Consider the following 27,325-nt stretch of genomic DNA (forward strand, 5'->3'; position numbering starts at 1 on the left):
TGATGATCCTGGACTTGCCCATGGTAATTCTCCGCCACTCTTGGCTCATGCGAAATTGCTTAATGGATCCTAAGACGTCCCTTGGGGTGGACACTAAGACGCAGACACAGACTGAATTCCACCAATGTGTTTTGTTTTCATTTGCACTTCTTTTTAAATGTTCTGCGTTTACCCAAGGACTGTCAATGGGAAAAGAGAGTCACTAATTCAAAAGAACAAAAACATACCCCAGACAATGATTTAATGTGGTTGTAGGAAGGCGTGAGTGCTAGTTATGCAGCTGATTAACATACGTATGCTGTTGTGCATTAGAGAGAAGAGAGGTGAATGCTGTTCTGCCTCGAGGATTGACTGTAAAAGAAAAAAAAAATCAATCAGTCATGCTGCTACTAATCAATCTCCCTCTGAATATTACAGCCAACTTAAAAAGCTTCGTCCTCCATAAGTGTTTCCATGGAAACAATGTCTCTACGCCTTTCTATATCTCTCCTTATCTCTCTCGATTTGTGTTTTTTTTTACTTCTAAGGCACAGATTTAAGTCTGTTAGGCAAGACATCTACATACAAATAATGTCACTGTGTTTATAATTTTAATCTAGGTGCATATTTATTCTCAGGAACAAGGATTTAGTAAAGTAATAGGCCTAAATCAAAATGATTTATTTTATGCAGTGGCAGCAACAGTAGTATGCTAAAAATTGATCAGTGTTCAATAAATAATTACATTGCAATAAATTAATCCATTAAATAATATATTTTATTATCCAAACTGTGAGTGATATTGTTCATACTGTATATAGACTCACTGCATTATGTGCGGTTACAAGTGTGTATTTTTACAGTGGATCCAAACCATCCAATCAGATTTCAGATTCATATATACAGTATCTCTTATAATATGGTATTATGACCACCATCTGCATTATGTTTAAAATTGATTGTGGTGTGATTGATGCCCTCTGTTGAGTGTCTTGAGATGGTACTGTGAGGGGAAAAGCCTGACCTGATCTTTACAGAAGGTTTGTCAAGGACGTTTTGGGATTGAGCGATATGCACTGACAGGTTAACCCTCACACACACAGACTGGCTGGCAAGGTTGACACACTGCACACAGAGGTGAAATAGATTCAATTAGGAGCGGTCCACCCACCTGATCCTTTTATCACAGCTTTCAAACGAGAACGTACCCTTGTGTGCACAATCATATGGGCCAGTCCTACTATGCAGTCTTCTTCATGTGTCATTTTATATTGGTTAAAATATTAAACTTATTTTAAGTTAAATTTTCTCTAGTTTTCTTTAATAACATTATCACAAGTAAATATAGGAGTGTTTGTTTTCTACTTGGGGTTGAGAAGATATTGCCCTTTATTATTATTTTTTCCTAAGGTGTTATGCACTTACACCAGCAATTTATTAAGAATTATTTCAGTTGTTCCTTAATTTTTTCCTTTCTTTAATCAAAAATTTCCAACAAAACCATGTTCATTTTGAGAATATTGTTTTAATTGCTAATCTATTAAGGTCCTTAATTACATCATTTGGTGTGACAACAGTACAAACATCAGTAAGTCTAAAAAAAAAAATAAATTATGAATGTTTAAAAGAATCAAGTTAATAAGAGCATATTTCTCAAAGTTTATTTTACCCTTTTATAGAAATACCTCCTTAAATTTTAGACCAGCTTATTCATTTTTAAACATTAATAAAGATACTGCATAATAGCAATAAATAACCAAACATGTTTACATGCAACTGTTTCCTCTTTGCAACTTGAATATCTTCAGTTTAATATATGCAAAAGATCATCAAGAACTTCTCTGCTGTAAAGGAACCCAGATATTCATAAATCTTGTATTATATATCAGTGTAAGACTGTGGGTGTTATGATCATGCATACGGCTGCATTTTCTACATGCTCTGATTAATGGCACCTGCTCATCATAAGCGTATCTGCATATGAATGCTGTGTGGTTATATCGATTCACTCCTCTGTCTATCCCCCTCTCCTCCTCCTGTCTACTGCCAGGATCATTAAAAAAAACCTGCGCTCCCTGCATACAGTCATCATAAATCATAATTGCATGTGCATTTTTCCCCATTTGTTTAATGTTTCTGTCCGGGACAGCAGAGGGAAAGAAAGCAAGCGAGAGAGGGAGATAAAGAGAGAAAGGGTGTTCCTGTGAGAGATTTAGACGTACTAGATATAAAGCTGTGACGGTGGTTCCCAGCACACCTACCATATGCTGCAGGGAGCTGCCGGGTTGTGCTGGTATGAAAACATGAAAGCTTTTAGTGACCTGGTGGGCAGGGTATGTATGCCAGCTCCCGTTGAAGCCTACACAGATGGTGCGACTGTACAGTCTCTACCACAGACGCCGCAGAATCATTAAACAGTCTAATATTTTACTATTAAATTTCACCTCATCGTCACCATTTCTCCTCCTATTTCTCTTTTTTCCCCACTTTATCCTGAAACATTGTACTTATTCCACTAATCTCTTTTATATTGTTGTTTTCGCTTTCTTACTTCCTGTGTCATTCCCCTCTGTGTTGGCATCAGAGGGCTGATTTTTGGTATACATCTTTGGGTTAATCTAATTGGACGATGCTACCTGAATGGATTGAAATACACAGAATGACACTGATGCCGGTCTGTGATGGCTTGTTGGTGTGACTAGAAGAATTTAGATTGTTTTTAAATCATATTCTCAGCAAAGCTGCATTTATTTAATCAAAAATCTATTTAAACAGTAGTATTGTGAAATATTATTACAGTTTAGACTAACAGTTTTTTATTTGAGAATATTTTAAAATTTTATGTATTCCTGTGATGGCAAAGCTGAAATTTCCCAAGTTTTCAGTGTCACGTGATCCTTCAGAAATCATTCTAATATACTGATTTGGTGTTCATCTCTTGTTACTATCAATCTTAATAACACTTGTGCTGCTTAATATGTTTTAGTAAAACCTGACTCCTTTTGAGGATTGTTTGCTGAATAGAAAGTTCAAAAGAACATTGGTTATTTAAAACATCATAAATGTCTTCACTGTCACTTTTTATCAATTGAATGCATCCTTGCTGAATAAAAGCATTAATTTCTTATATATATATATATATATATATATATATATATATATATATATATATATATATATATATATATATATATATATATATATATATATATATATATATATATATGTATATGTATAGAAATATTTATGTATATTAAACTTTTCAATAGTAGTGTATTTTACAAAAGTACAATGAATTTAACTATCTGCTATTGTCAGCATAAAAACAAGAGTAGAAAAATGTATTTACATTTTGAATCACAGGTTCTCATCATGAAGTATAAGCATCCAGTAAGTGTCCAGCATAAATATAAATCCCAGGAATGAACAGTGTACTTAAAATATAAGGTGATTTTGCAATTTTTCTAAAACGCAGTATAAAAGTAGCGTAAACTAGGTGTGAATAGACTGGCTTTAATAGGTTTATGTCTATATCCATTTCCCATGAATCATAGTAGTCTATGTGATAGCCAACCTGTTTGTCTGCAGTCTCCATCCACACATTGCCTCTTGTGTCCATGCACTAGCTGTGAACCAGAGCTCTGGGCCGATGCGGATGTTGCCTGCACACAAGATTAGTAAAAGAAGATTATGTTTTGTAAAGCCCTCACCGTTTAATTATGGCTATATGTATTTATGTGCATCTCCATATCCTTTATCGACCATTCACATAAACATCTGCCACTCTTTATTCTATCAAGAAGGAAAAAGAATTTTGCTCATTTTTTCTTCAGATTTTTTTAACAGTGCATGTGTCATAACGATAAAATATTTGCATTGACTGATTTCTATATTTAGAAATCTTTATAATATGATTTTGTTACAATTTTTCCCTTACAAAGATGTGAGCATCACAAGAAAGCATCACAAGAAAATGTGAAAATTAAAACTTTTATTAATAAGTTCAAACAAAAACAAAAAAGCTATGCCTGGTTGTGTTGTTGCATTTTATTATGTTAACGGATATTCCTGTACTCCGTATCCTGTTCAGAGAGATGTAACTGTATCAGAGAAGGTGAGGAGAGAGACTGCATCAGTATTCTGTTCGTCTAGTGGGATTTTAACCAGCTAATCCAATCAGAGAGCCCCTGGAGTCGCTCTCTCGCCTCTCCGTAAACAATAGCATCTGACTGTAGGATCGTTTGAGAGCCCTGGCCCTGGTGCAATGAAGATTTTTGTATTAGGAACAATGGGATCAGACTTTAGCAGCACCAGATTGACAAGGCCATCCACCTTGGCTCACTGCTTTGGAGAAGAAATTTCACTCGGTTACAGCTTGAAAGAACAAGGTTGTGAACGATAGCATCACTTCCGGATAATTGATCATGAATGTTCCAAAACACACATTTTAAGGCACTATAGGCTCTCCTGATGTGAAGTCTGTTTCAAAAAGTAATCTGCAAAATACCTTAGTAGCATCATGTTTCCCAGAATGCATTGCAATAAGCTCAGTAGAAAAAAATCCATCCAAGATGGCAGACCAAGAAATTCCTATACCGTATATGTAATTTGTACTAATATACTAATATTTATATTCATTATATATTATTTCTTAATAATTAATATTGTATATTATATCTCTCAATGAAATTTTGACCTGATGTGACTTATAGTCAGGTGCGACGTTGGAAAATATGTTAAATATGCTTATTATAAATGTGCCGTTTTATTCAATAGTTAGGTATTTGTTGCTTGTTAGTGTTGCACTGTAAGCTTTTCAACAAGTCTACTGTCAGATGCCTATTTAATCACTATGCATGACTGTATAGTAAATCCTCTGTCCACGAGTCTGTACAGTGGGCTAATGATATTGTCTATGGAGGATAATGCAGGCTGATGTTGTGTCAGAGGGGCAAACGTGCGACATGTCATAAAAACTCTCTCTGTAGTACTCATTGGGTTCTGATGATCTCCAACAACCACCCAGCCAAAACAATAATGCCATTTGTCATCATTATTAGGGTGAGAAGGCACACTGAAGTGGCAATTAAAATATAATTTAGCCCAACGACATGTGTCATCCGCAGAACTTCCAGACCCCTTGAGTGTTGCATTCCACTGGATTTATATCCACAAACACAGGATCCTTAATCCTTGCCCTAAATAAGGCTTTCTCTGCATCGCGCCTCTGATACCACAAGCTGTGGCAATTTGTCACCAGCACTCCAGGCAGATTGGGGCTATTGTATAAGCATCTATTGTTGTGTGATGCCCTCAGTCCCCGCAGCTAATGCATCGGACACGGTCCCTGCAGGGGACAATGAATAGATCATCCTAGACCTTTATACACATACAGCATGATGGCCTCATAGCCTCGTTGAGCACGCGGGTCAAAGGCTTGTTCATATTAAACTGGTTTATATATCCACCTTAAAGTCCTCAAGCTCCTCTGATCCTGGTTACTTGTTCAAAAGTCTGTTTCGGAGGTTAAATGATCTGATTGTTTATCTGACAGGAAATCAATGTTTAATCTTTTTTCTTAATCCTTTCAAAGTCAAAATCACCTGTTTTAGGCTGTATCATCATGTATCATCATGTGGCGGTAGTTGAACTCAACAGGCATGCCTTTCACTTGAACATGTTTGTTTTATGGTTCTTTTTGGAGTCTAAGTCATTATGAATACAGATTAGAACATTTCGCAATAGTTGAGTAGTTGTAATGGTCAATGTCTTTTATAACTCAAAACATCTTTCTTTTCTCTCACAGGATGATGAAGGACAGACCGCACTGCACTATGTTAAGAATAGAACTATGCTGTGGCAACCAAAATCTTTATTCTGAAACTTCAAATTTTAATCCAAGTTTAGCATTATGTCACAGATGCTGTCAAATGAAAATAAAAGAATATAATTTCAGTTCATTCCATTGTTTGTGAAAACAAGCTTTTGCAAATTAAAGTCCAAGGAGCAAAACTTTACACTAGGATAAATGTTTTAAAACACTGTTTATAACTGTTGACTATTTGTTTAAATAAAAATATTGGGATAAAATTGCTTACAGATGTAACTGGCTGTATTCAGGTTTCAACTTTTATTTTAACATGACTATGCAAAGCTGGTAAACACAGTACATTTTACATAATATGCATTACTGTGAACACACTATTTTGTTCGTTTTTCCAAATTGAGAGACGAGACATTATAATACACTACCGTTCAAAAGTTTGGAGTCTGTAAGATTTTTTCAAAAAGAAGTGTTTTAAACTCTTTTAAAGGCTGCATTCATTTGATTAAAATACAGTGAATATTACAATTTAAAATAATACAATTTAAAATAATATAAATACATCTATTTGAACATGCTTTAATATGCAATTTATTCCTGTGATGCAAAGCTGAATTTTCAGCATCATTACTCCAGTCTTCAGTGTCACATGATCCTTCAGAAATCATTATATTATGCTTAAGAAACATTCTTTATTATTATTATTATTATTATTATTATTATTAATGTTAAAAAATAGTTGTGCTGCATAATTTTTGTGGAAACCGTGATACACATTTTTTTCAGAATGGCATTTATTAGAAATATAAATTTTTTGTAACCTTATAAATGCCTTTACTCTCGATGACTTTACTGTTTGATCCATGTAATGTGTCCTTGTTGAATAAAAGTGTTAATTTCTTAAAAAAAAAAGATTTCTGAATGAATTTATTTTGAGTTCAATTTAGAGCTTACAGGAGGAAGGTAGGTGTGTGTATGAGCAGGGGTACATTTGTCCACAGCCACACGTGTGGTAAATAAAACCTGTAATAATCACCAGTTGTCCCAGAGGAAATCAACAGTGTTCTTCTGTCATGTGACACTACACATGGACGACCTCCAGGCACTTGTTCTCTATGTGTGTGTGTGTGTGTGTGTGTGTGTTTGCCATCTGTCCTCTGGTTGGTCACATGGCAGGGTGGACAACGATGATCGCCCCATGGGGAGGGGGGACAGAAAAATGATGGGGGGGGGGGGTGGGATATAAAAAAGTGACTAATAAACATAAGCGATGAACTCAGAGAGACGAATAGCACAGAATGAAAATTCATTTCCACCTCTCCCTGTGTGGGGCCATGCGGCTGACACATGATTAATTGAGGGGTTTACTGCACGCTGTAAATTGTTCTTTTTCTCTATGGCTCCCCAGAGACGCGAGGGGCTTTACAGAACAAGGACCCGCACGCGTGCCGAAAATAAAATACAGTAACAAAAAAATAAATAAATAAAATTAACTGCAGAAAAAAAATCTGAATGTTTTTCTTTTCTGCTTCCAACTTAAATTGACAGTTAACCGAAAAATGAAAAATCTGTCATCATTTACTCAGCGTCATGTTACATGACTTTCATGTATGACTTTCTTTCCAAAAGAGATATTACATACAATGAAAGTAAATGGGGACTAAGTACAACCATGGTCACCATTCACTTTCATTTCATAGAAAATAGCAACTTGGACCTTCTACATTTACAGTACTTTTATTACACACAAGAAAGAAGCTCATATGGATTTTTCAAACAACATGAAGGTGAGTAAATGGTGACTGATTGAAAAATGACTTTAATTTTTGGGGAAGTATTCCTTTATGAGGTTTTGTGCTTACATTTCTTTTTCTTGCTAGTGAAGCTTGCTAAGGCAGAAATCTTTATTAGTACATTTACATTTAATCATTTAGCAAACGCTTTTATCCAAAGCTCAAATATACAGAGAAGCAAAAGCAATTTGTCATACCTACTGTATATAACTATATTAACTGTACCACAATACTTAATTTCTTTTCTTATTTTATTTTTAAATTAATTTAAATTAATTTTATTTGCATATATATATATATATATATATATATATATATATATATATATATATATATATATATATATATATATATATATATATATTTATTTATTTATTTTTTCTCTGCCATACGATAAAACATAAAAAAACATCTTTGCGAAGTTTTACTTTCTATATTACTTTCTAATGTATAGTGGTTTCCACGACTGTTTAACAATAATAATAAATGTTTCTTGAGCACCAAATCAGTATATTAGAATGATTTCTGAAGGATCATGTGACACTGAAGACTGGAGTAATGATGATGAAAATTCCGTTTTTCCATCACAGGACTTCATTTTAGAATATATTCAAATAGAAAACAGTTATTTTAAACTGTTATTTTATATAACTGTATTTGATTAAATAATCACAGACATGATAAGGTTAAGAGACATTTAAAAGTCATACCGGCCCCTAACATTTAAACAATACTGTACACTGAAGTGGGACCTGATCCATGTATCGAGACCAGGTATCGTAGAAACATTGCCCTCTTAAGCTGGGCTCTCTTGACTTTGGCCAGTAAGCATCCACTTAGCAACAACCTAGAGTAGCAACCACATAGCATCATGCTCAAATAACTCTTGTACTTTCCTACTCTTTCTGCCTACTCTCCCTTTCCTCATTCTCTCCTGGTCAGGGGTCAGAGGTTAAAAGCCACTCTTGTCACTCAGGGTTTTCCTGCTGACATCAGCCACTCACCTACGAGAAAGAGTAAGGAGAGCATTTCTCCCTCCTTTTTAAAAGAAGGCAGTAGTTGACAGAGACGTGAAAAAGCACTCAAGCTCAGAGGAATGTCCCTGCGTCAGCGTGGCAGGCACACTAACAGGGTTACAGGAGTGCTGCCCCTAAAGTGCTGTTCTAGCAGTGTGTCTGTCTGACTCCCTTGCTCAAAATACAACAAAATGCAAAAATACCCAACAGTATTAATACTACTTTCGAAGTGTTCTCTCTCTTTCTCTAGCCTCAGCTTGTGAGTTTGCAGAAATTGTTGAGTTACTCCTGAAGGCCGGAGCTGACCCATCAATCAAAGATCAAGAAGGTTCCCTTCCAGAGGAGGTGACAGAGTCTAGCGCCATCTCTTCTCTCCTGCGCCAGTACACTGCTCCTAAAGGCTAAATCTCACTCACTGTGAAAACTTACTCCACAAAATCAAATCCAACCCACATGATCACCATTCAGTTAAAAGTTCATACAAACTGTGCTGCTCGTCCAAATGGTACATGCCTAGTGTCAAACTGACACTAGTTCTAGAACTATTATCATACTAGAACTATTATCATTGATTCCATTTGGCTGTGCAGCACAGATGTTATACTTTCAAACAGTCCTAGAATGGTACATTCCAATGAATGTGTTACTGTTGTTACTATTAAAGACATGGAATCTTACAATGGTCTCTCCTTTTTTACTTGTTTATAACTTGTTTTCTAGAGGTTTTCTGCCATTATACGCTGTTCTTTAATTATAGCATGACCATATTCCAGCAAACATTTCTTTAGGACGTCAGTACAGAATGGTTTTACTTTTGCATGAAATTCATTGTTTTTCATCTGCAGTATACAGCAAGTTTGACAATAAAATGTGAACAGTAGTGCTTCGGGATCATGGTAGAAGTTAAGCATTGTGCCGACTGTGATATAATTGATTTGAAACTGGAAGAAATGTTGAGGAATGGAAGTTTGATAAGCACACAAATTTTGTTCCTGATTTGATGGATATTAAAACCTCTTTTTGATTCTCAGTTTAGGATCCAGACATTAAAAATGCAATAGTATTAAAGAAATAGTTGCATAAATAAAAATGAGCCAAACACTGATGAGTTTGTTTGTTCATCAGAAAAGATTTTAAGAATTTTTGTATTGCATCACTTGCTCACCTATGGATCCTCTACAGTAAATGGGTGCCATCAGAATGAGAGTCCAAACAGTTGATAAAAACATCACAATAATCCACAAGTAATCCACATTATTTCAGTCCATCAATTAACATCTTGTGAAGTGAAAAGCTGTATGTTTGTGAGAAATCCATCATTAAGGCATTTTAACTTTAAACTGACGCTTCCGTAAACTGCCAAAATCCAAAAAGAGTCCATAATCCATAATAACGCTTCATCCAGTGAAAATGTCCACCCCCTTTTGTCATCTCACATCAAAATCCAAAAACTGTTTTGGTCTGTTTTCACTTGTAGACATTGCTTGATCTGTGCATTTTCTCTCTTGATTCAGACAAAAAAAAAAAAAAAAAATTAACTGGAGAAACAAAGTTATAGATAGAAAACTTGTATTTTAGCAGAAAGCAAGAGTATGAAGATAAAAATGGCTTAATGATGAATTTGTTACAAACTCAAAACCTTTTGCTTCATAAGATGTTAACTGACAGACTGAAGTTGTGTGGATTACAGTTGGCACCAATTCACTGCAGAGGATCCATATAAATGGTCTAAATTTCTCCAAATCTGTTACAATGAAGAAACAAACTCATCTACATCTTGGATAGCCTGAGGGTGAGTACATTTTCAGCAAATTTTCAATTTTGGGTGAACTATTCCGTTCATATTAAATGTAGCATAATTTTTTAGTACATTGGTTTTACTCAGAGGACTCTGGAGGGTAAATAGCATGAAGTACCTCTGATCAATGTCTTCATACTGTTATCATTGCATTTTTTGGCTTTTAATGCTTTAAAATCACAAATTCTCTGGGTGACTTTAAGTGTTTCTGAACACTTTTCAAAAAGCCAATACATAGGAATCCTCAAACTTTGTTTTACCCAAAGTTCTACAGCTGATACACATGTGGGATCCCTATATCTCAGAGTATGACCTGTTGAATAAAAACTGAGCTCAAGTGAAGGAATGGGAAGCATTAGCCGGGTTTGGGTCTGTAGAGCTGCATCCCTAATCGAGAGCACAATCCTCTGTCTGTCTCTTTAGATATTCCATAGACAGGCTGGAATTATTGTATCGGTTTGCTTGTAAAGGCTGTTTGTCCCTTGTCCTGGTAATTTCCATAAATCTGCTGGAGTTGGGGGAGGGTCAATGCCGCTGATGGCATCCTCCTGTGGGCTTGTCTGCATGACAGTGACACTAAGCCCATTACGTTTCCATTATGTCCCTCAGTTTCCCTCAGAGCTCTTCACTTTTGACACCGACTCTGCTAAAATCATGTACCCTATTGCTCCGCTTTCTTTACTTAACGTTTATGCACTTTTACAAGTCGCCTCTCTGGATGCTTCCCTAACACCATTAGTAGCAGATGGTTGAGGTTTGTTACTCTCACTGTTTGTCCCTTTCATTTTCTTTCTTTTTGTCTGTCTCTTTATTCTATTCAACCAGTTGTCCAGCTTACAAATGGAAGTGCATGTACTGGGCTACTCTTAATGCAATGCTTTACTCCACCCTCACTTAGAATTTTTCAGCCAGCAAAAAATGCTGAAAAATATCCCACTAATATCTCAACAAAAAAAAAAGGGATTTTTCCATTGGCTTTTGAATTATTGCATCTATGACCAACAAATGTTTATGAGTCTTACACATTTTGTTCAAATTAATACATCTTTTATGAATTTTGAGGCCTTAATACAGAAGTAAAAAGCTAAATGTAAGCTATAAACAAACAACACCTTGGTCGCATGACTTCTGCATGGCCATCACTTCCAAAAGTTCTTTCAATCTTTCTTTCAAAAACAGGCTGTGAAAGCAGCCTAGGGAGTAGATGAGTTTTTCTGTTCAGTGTGATTACATTCAATTTCCCAGACAACCTCTGTAGTCCCATTTAGCCACTTGTTACCAAAGGTTTTACTGATGTATTAAACAAAAACCCATTGACTTCAAGATGATGGAACCGGAAGTGCTAAAAATGCAAGCTCATAGGTTTTTGCTTACAAAAACACGTCATCCCTGCAGCAATAAGTAAACTTAATAAGTAATTGTGTCCCAATGCACTTATACACTATATGCATGTAGGCTACTCAGCCGTGCAGTGTATGAAGTAAGTAAGTGAATTGGGACGCCTCTAGTAAGTGTTCTGACAATGTTTCTATGGATGACTGAATATTATAACATGCCAAACCACTGGATGGTGCATTGACCAATCAGAATCAAGTATTCCAGAGCGCTGAGTAATGAGTTCCAGTCAATCAAAGGCCTACGTCGTTCTGATGCAAGTAGTTAGGGTAAGATTAATCTAATCAAAACAAAAGCAAATACTGCCCACTACACTTCTACAGTAGCTAATACTAACACGTGAACGTTTGTCCTTGCAAAATGACCCTTTCTTACTTTGTATGGCTGTTGAATTAAAATGCCAAACAGGATGTCAGTGAACGCCATCATACACAAGAGAAAAATACCCCGTCTTTGCAGCCCAGATTAAATTTAGGCTGAATAACTATTTGCATGTTAATTTATTCCTTCTCACCCGGGACGCTGGTGAATCGTTGGCTTCAGGAAGTTCGTAATAAAAGCTCGCAGATCGATGATAATGGCATTTGCGCTTGCGTTTGTCATCTTTGCAAAAGCAACAGTGCAGGTATTTGCTCAGATTTATATGTATACTAGTGCTGTAAGTGGCGTGTAAATTATCCCAACTGTCTTTGTCGCTGTTTATCTTTGTAAGACTGAACTATTAAAGGCCGTACATTAATGGCTGCGGCAGCCCCAATCAATGGCTGAGTGAAATCAGTTTGTTTGTGGCGTGACTCTCTGCAAAAAGCGCCTGGTGTGCTATCTTTTTCTGTTTTTTTTTTTTTTTCTCCATATATATATCCAGACAAAAACAAATCTAGCGTTTTTTGGTAAATGGAATGCGCTTGCCCATACATATCGAATCCATTCCTCAAAATAGTACGTGTCCAACTTTTTTACTCACAGTTGCGTTTTCTTGTCATTGAGAAGGTCAGGCATTTCACAGAGCAGTCTACAATTAGGTAACATTTAGAGGATTAGGGAAGGTTTGACTAAACAGCAATCAACAAATGTGCATCTGATGAAAGTTCCACGTTTGTGTGTGTGGCGGGCTTTGCAGATATGTTCCATTGTTCCCGTAAAACCAAAATGTATGGACACATAGAAACATAGTTTTTGTAGTTAATACCGCGGACTGAGTATTTGTTGACGTGCACAATACCACCAATTTACAAAAAAAAAAAAAAAAAACATAACACAAACCTGTTATTTTATTGCTTGGAATATGCAAAGTGTTAAGTATTAAAATACTCCTGTGCCATTTATATTGTGAATAAAATGAAGTAATTCAGCTAGAGCCCTTCATAAACACTTTAAAACCCTGCTTGGTCAATTTTATAATTTGAGAACAAATAGCAGATTTAACTGAGATGACATAATTAAACATGAGTTGAGTTTAATGACTTTAAACCAGGTTGCTCGACACAAAGCCAGCGTTGTGAGATTATACATTTTCTTATATTGGCTATATATTTTTTTTTTTTTTAACAATAGCCTATGTGTAATGTATTTGTTTCTTTGAATGGGAATAACCTATTTACTAAAAACAACTATTATGTGTTATACTAAGCTGTGTTTAACTTTACATTCAAAAATTAATTAAATGCATGTGAAATAAATAATAATAATAAAAAGAACATCGCAGTAACCCAAAGACGATTCGGCTTTATTTCTCCATATAGATTTGACTGTACACAATTCATACCATTGGACAGAAGGCATATAGGACTAAATTCAGTGCTCTTTTTTTCAAAGATCCATAGCAATAAATAGTGCTCATGAAACAAGACTGTTGACACTTTTTGAGACTTTACAAAATTTACAGCCATTAAGACTCAACATAGATTCAACAAAACATTATTTCTTAATGGTTATTTTTCTTTTTTCCATGTTGCCCTTTGTTAGCTTATATGTTCTCTCTTTCAGCATAGCGTCATCTTTACTCAGTTTACCATTGTTTGTGTCCAAATTTGGCCACTACAAATTTTCCTCACGTTTACAATTGTATCACCAGTTTTGTAGTTTTACATCAACTCACTGTACTCTTTCCCATGATCCAACTCTTCATAATACTGACATTGGTACCCACAACAGTAATAAATAACACTCAATCCTCTTAGATGTTGCTTAGATGTGTCAAATTAGAAAAATACAGTGTAAGTTTCCCTTTCACGTGTTTTGCTTAATAATAATTGGTCAGGCCATTAAGGTACTTGTATCTGTGTAATGGAAATCCACTGTTGTCATCTGCTCTGAAATAAATCACATTTGAATACATGTATGATATAAATTTTTGCTCATGGAGCAATGAGTAGGAAATGATGGAAACAAATGGGAATGGGAAACAAAGGTATTTTGATGGTAATAAAAACCGTATCAATATCAAATATTCCAAACAGTACCAGAAATAAATATATTTAATTAAAAAAATGTATACTATTTATTTTGTTTCATGGCTGAGCCAGAATGCCCAAAGTTAACGGAAAAACACTGAACAAAAAAGGGACCATTGACACAGACATTTTTATGACAACTCAGAGCAGTGCATGCGGATTCATCCTTATTAAAAATAATTTGTATCTATTCTTCAGACTTAATGTGAAGGGCCATCTCTAGTAGAGCCGTTTAGAAAGTTTCAACCATTAAAATCCCAAACCCTTGTAAGTAGTAAAGATACAGTACACTTGTGCCACTTATTTAAATATCTCTTCTTGTTCGGTGAGCTCCTCTCTTTCCAGTAATCAGCCTGCCGTGTGCAGTCGAGGAGGAACATACAGTAAAGTGCGTCGCGGACGGTTCTCTTCCTCATTCAGTAACATGCATGGACCCTCTTGTTCTCGAAAACGTGGTGGATCGTGATTGTTTTTCCAGGGTGGTCTGGGGTTTGAACGCCATTCGCAGCTGCACACCATTTCATGCTGGAAATCATCCATTCCAGTTGAGAACGATGAAAAAATATGAGTTATAAAATTATGATACAGCGCAGACATTCCACGGTGGGTTACTCGTATCAGCGCACCATTCAGTAAGGTCAAGCCACCGTGTTAAAGTAGGTGCCATTTTGGGTGTTGCCACACAAACGTAGCCAGTTCTGGGAAAGATGTTTATAAAATAGTCAAATTTCTTGTCTATAGTACCACAATTTCCATTATGACCTTTGACCTCAGAACTGGGAGTGGTCCATTTCATCAAGCCACGAGCCAGGGCTGGTGGGGAAGTCTGGGTAGCCTGTGCTGCTTCCTGTCGACAGGTCAGAGGTTGGTCCCCCGGCCATTGCTCTCAGAGCTTGACCTACGCTGGGCTGAGTGCCCTGACCCATGATGCTGTCCATGTTGAAGCCTAAGTTGTTGAGCAGTGGGGTGTGGCCTGGGAGGGAAGTGATGGATGAGGGGGACTGTGGCAGGCCGTAGGGACTTCCTGCCCGCAGGTCATGGTAAGGCTGCCCGCCCCCCTCCAAGGAGAAGCTCCCGTTGAGCATGTTGCCGTTCGTGATGTCTCCGACACTTCCATACAAGCCGTTAGCATGACCAAGGTCTGACAGGATCTGGTCCTCTGCTGGTGAGAGCAGAAAAAATCTGTTTCAAGATTGTTTCCACAAAAAATACAACTACACTGAAAAAGAAATGGATGTAGAAACAATTTTTCACTCAGAAATTGCTACTAAATTTCATAATTATTAATAAAGAAATGGAAAGTAACATTGAATTAAACGTGAAATTTTGAAAGAGAGAATGAAATAGTATTTTCTTATAAAACCTCAAAAAATGTTTTTGTTTTTTTACAGTGTACATTACTGTTCAGCAGTTTGGGGTGAGTTCATTTTTACATTTTTTAATAGAAATTAATACTTTTATTTAACAAGAATGCATTAAATAGATCAAAAGTGACTTGATAGGCATTTATATTTGTTATGTTAGATTTGATTTTAGTTTAAATGTTGTTCTTTTGAACTTTCTATTAATCAAAGAATCCTGAAAACAAATGTATCAGAGTTTCCACTGAAATATTAAGCAGCACAACTGTTTTCAACATTGATGATGATAATAAAATGTTTCTTGAGGCATATTAGAATGATTTCTGAGGGATCATGTGACACTAAAGACTGGAGTAATAGCTGCTGAAACCTTGGCTTTGGAGTCACAGAAATAAATTACATTTTAAAATAAACTAAAATAGAAAACGTTTATTTTAAACTGTAATAAGTAGCAAATTTGATCAAAAACATAAAAAAAATCTTACTGACACCAAGCTGTTGAATGGTAGTGTATAGATACTCTTACACACAGAAGAAGAATAATTGCAGTTATGATAAAGACCTCATAAATATCCATTTTAAAAAGGGGATTACATGCTTCTGGAAATATCTGAGGCATGATGAGCATTTGTGATTTACTTTCCATACTCACAGGAGTGCAACCAGACTCTTTTCTTTCAACAACAACAAAGGCACTGTGCACTTCCTCTCTAATCGACTAAAAGCTTCACCAATTTTATAGAGTTTGTGCATCGCTGCTTTCATTTCTCGTAAACACTGCCTCTCTTTGAAAGTAGCTCTAGACTTTTACGAGTTCTCAAAACGGGCTGACAAAAATGAAATAATCATTAAAAAAACACGTAGCAGAAACAAAAACTTCATTTGAATATTCCATACAATCCACCAAGTGGCATATTTTCAAAATAAAAGGCAAATTAATGCATGAAGGGAAATAATAAAAAAAAGTTTCAGAAACGAATACAAAGAAGAGAAAGAAGACAGAAAGCAAGGCATCATGGGAGATGTAAACAGACTTACCTCTGAAACTGAGCTCACTATCGCTAAGTCCTGCATCATCGGCTGAGCTCTCCTTCTCTGTCTTACTGGACCCTCGATTGCGTTTGACACTTTTGTAGAAATGACCCCAGCGGTGCCGACCAGCATCCTTCTTCAGCCGTTTCTCTTTTGCTCGCCTGTTTTGAAACCACACCTGTGGACAGACAAGCCTCAGTAAAGACACGGATAGCCATTTAATCATATTAAACACTTTAAAGCTTCAGTTGTGGCTTATAGTCTCAGCACCTGCACCACTCTCATGTCCAGGCCTGTTTCTGAGGAGAGCTGCTCACGCACATGTCGTGCAGGCTTAGGTGAGTTCTTGTAGGCACTTTTGAGCGTCTCCAGCTGTTTGGCTGTGATGGTGGTTCTTGGACGTTTTGCTCCTGTCTCTGAATCATCTGTAACACAAAAATTTGAAGAAATTATTAAAATTATGTCTTTTCTGTGCTGCTAAACAGAATTGTAATTGATGCCCCTATCCGCCTTTGGATGGTCAAACAAATAGCCCTGCCCCACTTATTTATAGATGCCTTTGCATATTAGGATAGGAAACAAAGCATTTTTACATTATATATTATGCTCACTAAGGCTACATTTATTCAATCAAAAAAAGCAGAAAATTTATATTTTTTTAAATATTACAATTTAAAATAACAGTTTTATATCTGAATACATTTTAAAATGTCATTTATTCCTGTGATGGCAAAACTGAATTTTCAGCAGCCATTACTCCAGTCTTCAGTGTCACATGATCCTTCAGAAATTGGTTGATTTAGTGCTCAAAAATATTTCCTATTATTATCAATATTAAAAACAGTTGTGCTGCATAATATTTTTTGTGGAAACCATGATACATTTGGTTTTTTAGGATTCTTCCATGATTAGAAATAAAATAAAATAAATAAATAATCTATTTCATATATAAAATCTTTTATAACATTCACAACTTTACCGATCCATATAAAGCAACAAAACAGTAAAGTGTGTTCTAAGAAGTTCATAATATTTTAAATAACTAACTTTTAAATGAACTGAAATAACTGGCGTAATGAAAAACACAAGCATAAAGGTGAAAGCTAGTATGAGCAGGACTGAACTGAACTCAAAAAAGTGAATAAATTTTTTTTTTTAAATTCAACTATTTTACTTATTCACTATTGAAATGAAGCAAATGTCTTAAGCATGAGGCAAAATGTCAGGAGCTCATCTACCATGAGGTACAAGTAAAGAAGAGTTTGTGGGATGCTTTGAGTGGAAGTGCTCACACATGGCCAGTCGATACTCTCCTGAAACTGTCACACTGTGGCGGAAGAGGGAATAAATCTACCCTGAGAATGGCATGCCAGTGCGAGTTATTGGGGCCCTACCATAAAAGTGCATTGCATCACTTAATATAATCAATCAACAGCCCACAGAAATCTCCATAAATACAGTGTGAGGGGCTTTCAGAGGCAGATCCATGAGAGGTCAGATCACTGAGGGACTTAATATGCCAGACACCGAGACCCCACTAGACTGTAGTTAATGATGATTTTGTCTCCTTACTACCATCCTGTTGCCTCCTCTGATCTCTTGGTGTCTCTGTATTATTGTAAAAGAAGAAGTTAATTACACCATCTCCACTTCTGAACTCTGCTGTCAGAATGATTTCCAATTGGAACAGAAAAGTGCGAATGTGGGCCGAATCTGGGACAATGTATCTATATACCACCAGTTCAGCAAACAGCTACAATTCTAATGGGTCAGCAGCAACCGGAATAACTTATGTATATAAATATTAATAATATATGCTAATTAAAATCTATCTATCTATCTATCTATCTATCTATCTATCTATCTATCTATCTATCTATCTATCTGTGTTCTAATGTGTTCTAATCAAAACTGATTAATTTGGTGATCAGCTTTGGTGATCATGCTGTTAGCCTTTTGTAAAATGCTTTAACTAATAACAAGTTAATTCCTTAATGACATCATTTCCAGGAAGTCACCATTTCACAGTTCTGTCATGTTTTGTGGTGTTTTTTGGTTTTTATTGATTTGTATTGTTTCATAATGTTAGATAGTGTTAGAGATAGTTTTTCTGATTTTTTTTAAAAAAAGGGTTTGCAAAAATTCTAAAGGTGGTTTAAAAATATATTTACCTTACTTATTGAGTCTCAAATCCTTGTGTAAGCTAACTCTAGTTGCTTATGAGCAATGGTTAAGATTAGAACATTATGCTGTAAAAAAATAGTATGATAAGTTTTTACATTACTCAAAATAAGTTAAGCAAGTTTCAACTTTTTAAAATAAGTTATACAAACTTCAACTCATATTTTTAAGTCAGTTTCATGTAATTTAAGATAAAATGACTTATGCAGCTATTCTGATTGTACTTAAAAATTTTAGGAACTTTTTTTAAAGTGTGTTTCTATCCTTTTGGCATTGTGTAAAAAACAAGCAAGTATAATAACTACATTACTTACATATTTCCGAAATTCCGATACAGATGCCTGACCGCTTTTATAGAAATCATTCTCAAATTATAAAACAGCCATATTAATTTTATTTAAATGTTACAAAGTTCAAAATGTACCGCATAACAGGAACAACCAACTGATGGTTCAAGAGCGCATGATTTACACAGATCTCAAGACACCTGCTCACCATTTTGTTTGGCTGTTTCATAGTCCTCCTTGCACACGAGCCTCCCATCCTCCATGAGGTAGAACTCATCACCGGTGGCCAGCTGCCTGCTGCACATTACACAGGCGAAGCAGTGAAGGTGGTACACAAAGTCCTGAGCTTTCCGGACCACTTGCGTTGGGGGAATCCCCTGCTGGCACGATGCACATTTTGTCCCAAAACGCCTGCAGGTACACAAATAGAGACACCTCAGTATGATACAGATTCAAATTCAAGTATTATGCCTTAATCACTAGCAAAACCTGTCGCAAAGATATGATTCCTATCTTCCTTTGAGCATGGTTACAAGCATTGGTTCAATGATTATTTCTCATATGTATGAATTATTCTGAAGACATTCTTTTATGCCTAATCCTGATTTCAAGGTTACAATTATTGTCAGCGACAGAAGAAAATACAAACATGACATAGATGTTTTCTACATCTATGGGTGTTTTACTATGTCCAAACAGTGACAGAAAATTACAGATTTTGTGAACAAATGCTTATTTATAAACTTGAGTTTATGTAACGTGTTTTTATGTTCATTGACATTAAATGGAGTATTTGAACATTTTTTCCTACTCCTTTGCAGATTGTAAGTTAAATGATACATTTTGAATACTTCTTTTTGCCATTAAAAATTAAACTTTTGACATTTGACTGCTTTTGTTATTTAGATAAGCACATTAAAGCTGATATATACATATATAATATGAAAATGTTATTTTGTAAAAAAAAAAAAAAATGTATAGTCGTGTAAATATATATATATATATATATATATATATATATATATATATATATATATATATATATATATATATATACTAACATACATATATACATACACACACACACGACTATAAAATGCACAACATTATTAACATAACTATTTATATATATATATATATAATATATATATATATATATATATATAGATATATATATATATATATATGCAGTATATAAATAGTAATGTTAATAATGTTGTGCATATACATTTTGAGAAAATTTTTAAATATTCAAATTATATAAGTATTCAAATATATATATATACACACACACACACACACATAAAGTTACTTGTGGTGATGTCTGTTTTTAATGCTACCTTTTGTTATTCTGATAAGCGCATTAAAGCTGATAAATATATAATTTGAAAAAAAAAATCTAACTTTGTGAAAAACTGTGTAATGGAATATAAATAATTATGTATATACATAATAAATAATATATATTTTTTAAATGTATTAAAATAAAGCTTCTATTGTTTTTTTTGTTTGTTTTTTTACTCAAAATTAGGTAATATTACACTTTTTTTTTTTTTTGTTAATCAGATTATTTTTTTTCGTTTTGGGGGTGTGTGTTTTTATGTTTTGATGTGAATTTTTTTTAAGATTATTAAATGCTGCAGAAGAATTGTTCAGTCTTAGTTCATGTTAACTGTTGTTAACCAATTAATGGTGTTAACAATTAAAACCTTATTGTAAAGTGTTACCCAAATTCATTTTAAAGTTTAAGCATCATTACATCTTGAATTTAACTGTGGCTATTTTCATAAGCAATCTTTTTATAACTGCAAAGGCTGTTATAAGTTACAAAAGCTCAGAATACTATAGCAGGCATCTTTGTTTGTGCTTGTCATGTCCCTGGAGTTGACAAATGTTCTTGATCAATGTAGCAGAGGCAGAGAGATTCACAGGAGAAAGAGACAGAGAGAGAGAGAGAGAGAGAGAGAGGCCACTAAATGCACGTACAGAACGCCTCATAAAGCACTGAGTCAGAATAGGCTGTAAATCACAGTGTGAATACTGCTAAATAAACCCTCCTTTTACTTAACCAAGGTGAAGTTTTTGCAACATTAACGGGAAGGCGAGCCCCCACCCCCTCACTTGTGAACCGCCAGCATTTCCTCCTCCATCCCCCTCTCCATCCTCCTCAGCAGCACCACCAGAGTCTTAACATTAAAATGCCTTCTTTTGTCCCCACGGGCTTGCTAATAAAGTTAGCCTCCACTCTGAGTCTTGCTAGCGTTTTAGGTCTCATTGAAGCCTGTGACATTAAAACCTCTCAAACATGATTTGGTAAAAGCCACTACTGATCCTGTTTTGGATAAAAGTCAAACTTAATTTCCTTCCTTAAAGCCAAGGGGAAAATCCAATCGCAAAAAAAAAAAAAAAACAGAAGAAGACAAGAGGAAAGAAAGGAGGGGAAGACACTGGGAAGAAGAGCAAAAAAAAAAAATGCAAAGTTGCTTTCTTGAGTTCTTGTATAGCACTGGGAATTGAATTTGGGAACATGCAGTCTTTGTGGCCGAGTTCCAGCACACTGTGCTTCCTAACCTGACACGAGAAAAATGAAACACAGGACTTTATTAACCATGACAGAGAATCTATGTGGCAACCTTTCCTTAAACACACTGACACACACATGCTAGTGCCAAACAGCACCAAAAAGCACAAGAGATTTGACAGAACTGTTGTCTTACAATCCAGCTCGACATGGTCTGATTCTGTCTTTTTCATTCCTTGATAGTTCATGCAACCAATAGTGATTGAAACAATATTAAATAACATCTCTCATTATATTATTTACAATGATGTACTGTACAACTATAGGCCTACATAAAATTTTGCTCCATTAATGACTTAAATTATGCATTTATTTAATTGGATAAGCAAAGGTTGACTCTTCTATTTGCTTAGTTATTTGATTTCTATTTATCATATTCTTAAAAACTATTACTTTTTTATGAATCACATTTTATTTTGCATTCATCAAAATATTTTGTGCTTAAATATTTATCTGACTGATCTAGGGTGATTTTCATACAGAGAAATGAGATAGATAGATAGATAGATAGATAGATAGATAGATAGATAGATAGATAGATAGATAGATAGATAGATAGATAGATAGACAGATAGATAGATAGACATTGCAATAAGAAGTAACAGGAAAGGTAAATGCTAACTGAAAAAGAGAGCATGGACTCACTTGAAGAAATCTTCTTTGCAGTAGACATTCCCCGCGCGAGAGAAACACTTGTCTGCCAGGAGCGCGTGACAGTCGGCGCACTTGAGACATTTTGAATGCCAGTGTCGATCCAGCACCTTCAGAATAAACTTATCCAGGATGTGTTGACTGCAACTTGCGCACTGAGGGATCTCTGGAGAAACACACGGTCAGAAAGCGATTAGGGTGAAATGTGCTAACAGAAATACTGAACTTGATTTTAACTATATAAGTAAATTAGTTAAGACTTATTACTGATAATTCTAATAGGTTTCATAATTTTAAGTCTATAAAAATATGGGTACATTATGTAATGCTGGACAGCCTTATATTGCACATTCAAATAAATAGAAATGTCGTGAATTTACGGTTCAAGCTTCAGGCCTATTCGTATAATCTGTAATAATCTAGTGTATAGACGCAGTAACGATCATACTACAGAAAATTCTTAAATAAAGTGACATGAAAAAATAGAATTGCAAGTTGCTTGATTCAAACGTTTTTTAGCATGTTACTTATCAGCCTACTCCGCTCGAGTGCATTATTTAGAAACGTACAACCTTTTTGTTGCATAAAGAAAAATTAAATAAAACCCTGTAAGTGATGGGGAAAACCTGTATTTTTAAAAGTCATTATAATTTAATATTTGTAAAAATGAAAGGACATATCAATAAAAAAATCGACAAAGAATTATGACAATAGCACTGAAAAAGACAACAATAAATACAAATAAAGGTATATTACTAATAATATCATGCTAATGAAATTATTATAACAAGTAATACTTGTAAAGAAATTTGTTAAACAAATGCTATTTAATTTTAATAAAATGTAAATGATAATTATTATTGTGTATGTGATTAACGTACGTTTGCGATCGTGACAGCAAATTTGGAGTAGGCTACCTTCCACGAGACAACCTATGGGAACGATTAAGGCTGGACAGGTGAGGAAAGATGTCCATTTGTTGGTAAATAATCAATATTTCAGAAGAAAACAGGCGAGGACATGAGGACATTGAGATTGAAATCATATAACTGGTCCATCGATTCTTTAACAGAGACAGTCTGTCACTTCAATTACTGTTGCTCAAGAACAAGTGCTCTACCAAAACAAGCACAAAAACCGAAATCTAAAAACAAACATGGATTACAGTAAAGATAAATGCAATTGATCTTATTCGGTCAAACAGAAGAAATCCGTTTAAGCGTTCAGACAATAAGAGCAATACTCGGTATAATTTCTTCAAATCACAATATCATGACATTTAATATCGATGTTTGACCTCTGATCCTTTCTGTCGAAAAGTTATCACACGTAGCCTACTGTTTTAATGGATTCAACATAGGCAAGATATTCTAATATGACACAAGAGGATATTATTATCGTCAAAAAAATAATTTTGATTTCAGCAGGTGCGTAAATGCGTAATCACATGAATAGTGTTTATGTGTCATGTCAACGTACGGCAAATGTCTCAAAGTTCATCAAAATAGACCTCTACTGCAATCATAGCCAGTAATATCACAATGACAGAACAATGTTACCCACACAAACACAAAACACTATCAAATAATGCAGTAAACAATAACTAAATAACAATTTTAAAATAAAATACATAAATACGTAAAATAAGTGTAAATAACATATCACACATTACAAAAACATTAGTCTACCTTTTAACGTGTTTCTATGAAAGCCTCTTTTCCATAAATTAACAGGCATTATGTATTTTATTTTTTACTTTTTTTAAATTGACCTACTACATCATATTTTATCATAAAAGTGCCTTGTTAATATATATATATATATATATACACATACACAAACACACACACACACATATATATATATATATGTGTGTGTATGTATGTATGTATGTGTGCCTGTGTAATATATATATATATATATATATATATATATATATATATATATATATATATATTATATATATATATATATTTAACATATACATATATATTTAACAATTTACAGGTTATTAGCATTTTGTACCGTAGCATTTAACATTCTTCTTTCGTTAAAATGCCTGTGTTCATAATGCTGTGTGACTGCTTCTTACAGGCTCGTGTGGTGCTGAAGGAACAGCGCCCAGCGTAGCTTCACTCACTCAACCGCCTTCAGCCTTTAACGCTCATTTACTGGATGTATTTGATTAGCCAGTCAATTAAAAGATGGCTACCATGGCAGGCCTTCACGTAGCCTATGTATCTGAAATATACCAATTAACTCTCGTTTCGTCCGATACTGGTTTTAAACCTTTGTTTTATTATTCAACGCATTCTCATTTAGATCTCGTTGTCGTGCAGGCTTCTATTTTCTCTGTTTTCCTTTTTCATAATTACCCATATGTTGTTTTAAAAGCACCTTATTCATATAAATAATAATATTTAGATCCATACTGCAAGAACAGATTATTCTTAAAACAATCCTCACTTAATCCATCATTTATACGCCAAGGGGGGTTGAGTAGCAATATCTTTTAATCTACTATCATTTAATGAAATTAAGCATTCGCCACTGACAGACCTATATATTGCCTGCTTAACCTTTTGGCCATTCTTCAAAAAAGAAAATAGGATAAATAAAGTGGTTGATTTTCTTTCAAAGTGTTTTCCAGCATTTTATTCAGGCAAATGCCCTTTGTTATTATTATGCACGGATCTAGTGATTAAAAATATGTTTTCTCTTCTTTACAACATAAAATTGCAAGAGGTAAAAACAAGTCCGCTCTGAACAAGATGAAGTCCATCTGTACATTTCTGAAGCTCGCCTGTGAATAATTAGGTCAGGAATTTATCCAATTCAAACTCCATCTTGATTGTGAGATCAGATTATATAGGCCTAACACAGATTAATTTGCGACTGATAAGGACCAGATGCGAAGATAATAGGCAATGCCATTTATTTTTATATGAAATGTTCATGTACTGTATCTAGATGGTTTTGTAATCTCCATTTCACTGAGACAAATAATATGCACGCTGCTCTATTTAACCAATGGGTTATATTAAAAATCGGATTAATTTTCTTTTTTTTTTCCTTTTTCTTGTCTTTGTTTAGTTTCTAGGACCTTTTAGACATGCTGTTCTCAACCACAACACAAACAGCTTAACATAGCCAGTTGTACGATCTAACATTAGTCTGACATACAAACAGCCAGGCTGGATTTATTTTTTATTTTATTTTGTGAGATTATAAAGCACTGCACTTACACAAAACGCGTTTTTAACGATGCTATGGCATGCAATTTGGTCCAGAGCTCACTTACGACCAGATTCACGAAGAACATTCATCGGTTCTTACAAAATTATATTCTGGGTCTAATGCAGAATTTGACGATATCCACAGTTAAAGCTATAAAGAATAAAGCTCTATGCGTCTGATCAAATTTTATCACCCAGATAGTGGCCCACATTTAATTCCCCAGTGGAGTTTAATTAAAAGCTACATGTTATTCAACAGTGGTGGCCTGCAGACGCCCGGAGGAGGCCTGCCAATTTTCTGATGAACTAATCAATAAGCAGAAGAAAAAACCCTTACGTTGCAGTTGCACTCCGAGGATGTCCGGCAGACCCTTCACCGCGCTCTCGCCGGGCAACACAGCCGCACTTTGCATCATTTTCATCCAGGCCGATAAAACGCGCACATGCACCCGCTCGCGGAGGTCTGAGAATCTCAGATGTGCGTAAAATAATTTCTCTCTCCGGATAGTGTCCTTTTAGAGTCCTCGCGCCTGTGGTTATCCTCGTGAAATACTCGAGCGCCCGTGTGTTCTTTCACTGTGTGTCACACAAACCGCTTGATTCATTCACACTGCAGGGGCGGCCCGAGCGTCACTCCCCCGGGGGGCCAATGGGAGGCGTGGACGGGAGCGAGAGGGGCGGGAACTTGTGCGCCTCTCAGGTAAGTAGAAAAAGCGATAAGGAAGTGATGATGATAAATACAGTGCCACTACTGAAACCTCAGGATCTGAAGTGTTTTAAAACCCTTTTGTGACCTGGCAGGGGTCAGTCAAGCAAGTAACATAAATATTAGGCATACGTGAATATTTAACACGTAGTTTTAGTTCAGCGTTGCTTTAGTGGATACTTACGCAAACACATCGAATACATACATTGGGATGTATTGGGTGGGATATGTAGCCTATGTAGACATGGCCTAGCTAGACTGTAAAAATATTAATAATTATAAAATAAGTAAAATGTTAGGAAACCCTGTTAATTGATTGCCTGTAAGTTACCTTAAATAGGCCTACTGTAAAATGTAAAGATAACAATAAAATGTTAATTCTTTTTAAAAACATTTTTTACTGTAAGAAACTAAAGAAAATTAAAAAAGAAAAGAGTATGAGTTACAGTTATAAATTCTCCACGTACTGAGAAAATTTCAACAAAGCAATACGTAGCAAGATAATCTAAAAAATTAATTTAGGCGAACTCCATGTGGAACTATACATTAGTTTACATTTTATTTTAAAGTAGCCTAGGGTAGTTGGTTTCTTTCTTTTTGTCTTTCTTTCTTTTTATTTTTTTTTACACAGAATAGCTCTCTTAATTTTGTCCTGTTGTAACTCAAGTAAGCCTTTATAGGTTGTTTACCAGCAGTCTCTACACAGCCGATTCTGACAGGACTCGTTTCATTCGAGCTTTTCTCCCTCCGGAGAGAGCGGAGTTCAAGCGAGATGAACTCAATCTTCACTTCCAATTCTCTTCACGGACAGTAGCTATAATGCGGCGCGTGAGCTCGCGAGCTCTGACAGTCACCGCTTCATGAAAAAGAGCTTCAGAATGGAGCAGTCAGTCTCATCATCGTCAGTCTCGCTGCTTTTCTGCGTAGCATGTATCACGTATGACGTATGTCTTTAGTGGTTCTTTTCTTATACCTCACTCCTCTCGCGCTCATTCAAATACTTAAAAAGCACATTTTTAAAATTACGATATA

At 35.1% G+C, this 27,325-nt stretch overlaps 1 protein-coding gene across 2 annotated transcripts; it reads right to left on the reverse strand.

The window, feature by feature from the left end:
- Window positions 1-13,510: 13,510 nt before the first annotated feature.
- Window positions 13,511-26,524, reverse strand: LOC109088840 (LIM/homeobox protein Lhx4-like). Of its 2 annotated transcripts, none has more exons than XM_042761888.1 (6): window positions 25,925-26,524; window positions 22,346-22,517; window positions 19,328-19,530; window positions 16,922-17,076; window positions 16,658-16,829; window positions 13,511-15,417 (listed from the first exon to the last, which is right to left on the reverse strand). In XM_042761888.1, exons 1-6 carry the CDS (start codon window positions 26,007-26,009, stop codon window positions 15,029-15,031), a joined length of 1,176 nt encoding a protein of 391 aa, XP_042617822.1. In that variant the 5' UTR covers window positions 26,010-26,524; the 3' UTR covers window positions 13,511-15,028. The 2 variants fall into 2 exon arrangements, with proteins under 2 accessions (XP_042617822.1, XP_042617821.1); XM_042761887.1 differs by having other exon boundaries at window positions 13,511-15,420; window positions 25,925-26,515.
- Window positions 26,525-27,325: the final 801 nt, after the last annotated feature.

This window comes from Cyprinus carpio, chromosome A8, assembly GCF_018340385.1.
Source record: "Cyprinus carpio isolate SPL01 chromosome A8, ASM1834038v1, whole genome shotgun sequence".
Classification (NCBI taxonomy): domain Eukaryota; kingdom Metazoa; phylum Chordata; class Actinopteri; order Cypriniformes; family Cyprinidae; genus Cyprinus; species Cyprinus carpio.

What these genes read in the sequence shown, in the direction of transcription:
- LOC109088840 (XM_042761887.1), bottom strand. Translation starts at nt 26,009, where the DNA reads ATGAAAATGATGCAAAGTGCGGCTGTGTTGCCCGGCGAGAGCGCGGTG. An exon ending in CCTCGGAGTGCAACTGCAAC is followed by an intron (nt 22,518 to 25,924) that starts GTAAGGGTTTTT and finishes GTGTTTCTCCAG; the next exon opens with AGATCCCTCAGTGCGCAAGT. An exon ending in TGAAACAGCCAAACAAAATG is followed by an intron (nt 17,077 to 19,327) that starts GTGAGCAGGTGT and finishes TTTGTGTTACAG; the next exon opens with ATGATTCAGAGACAGGAGCA.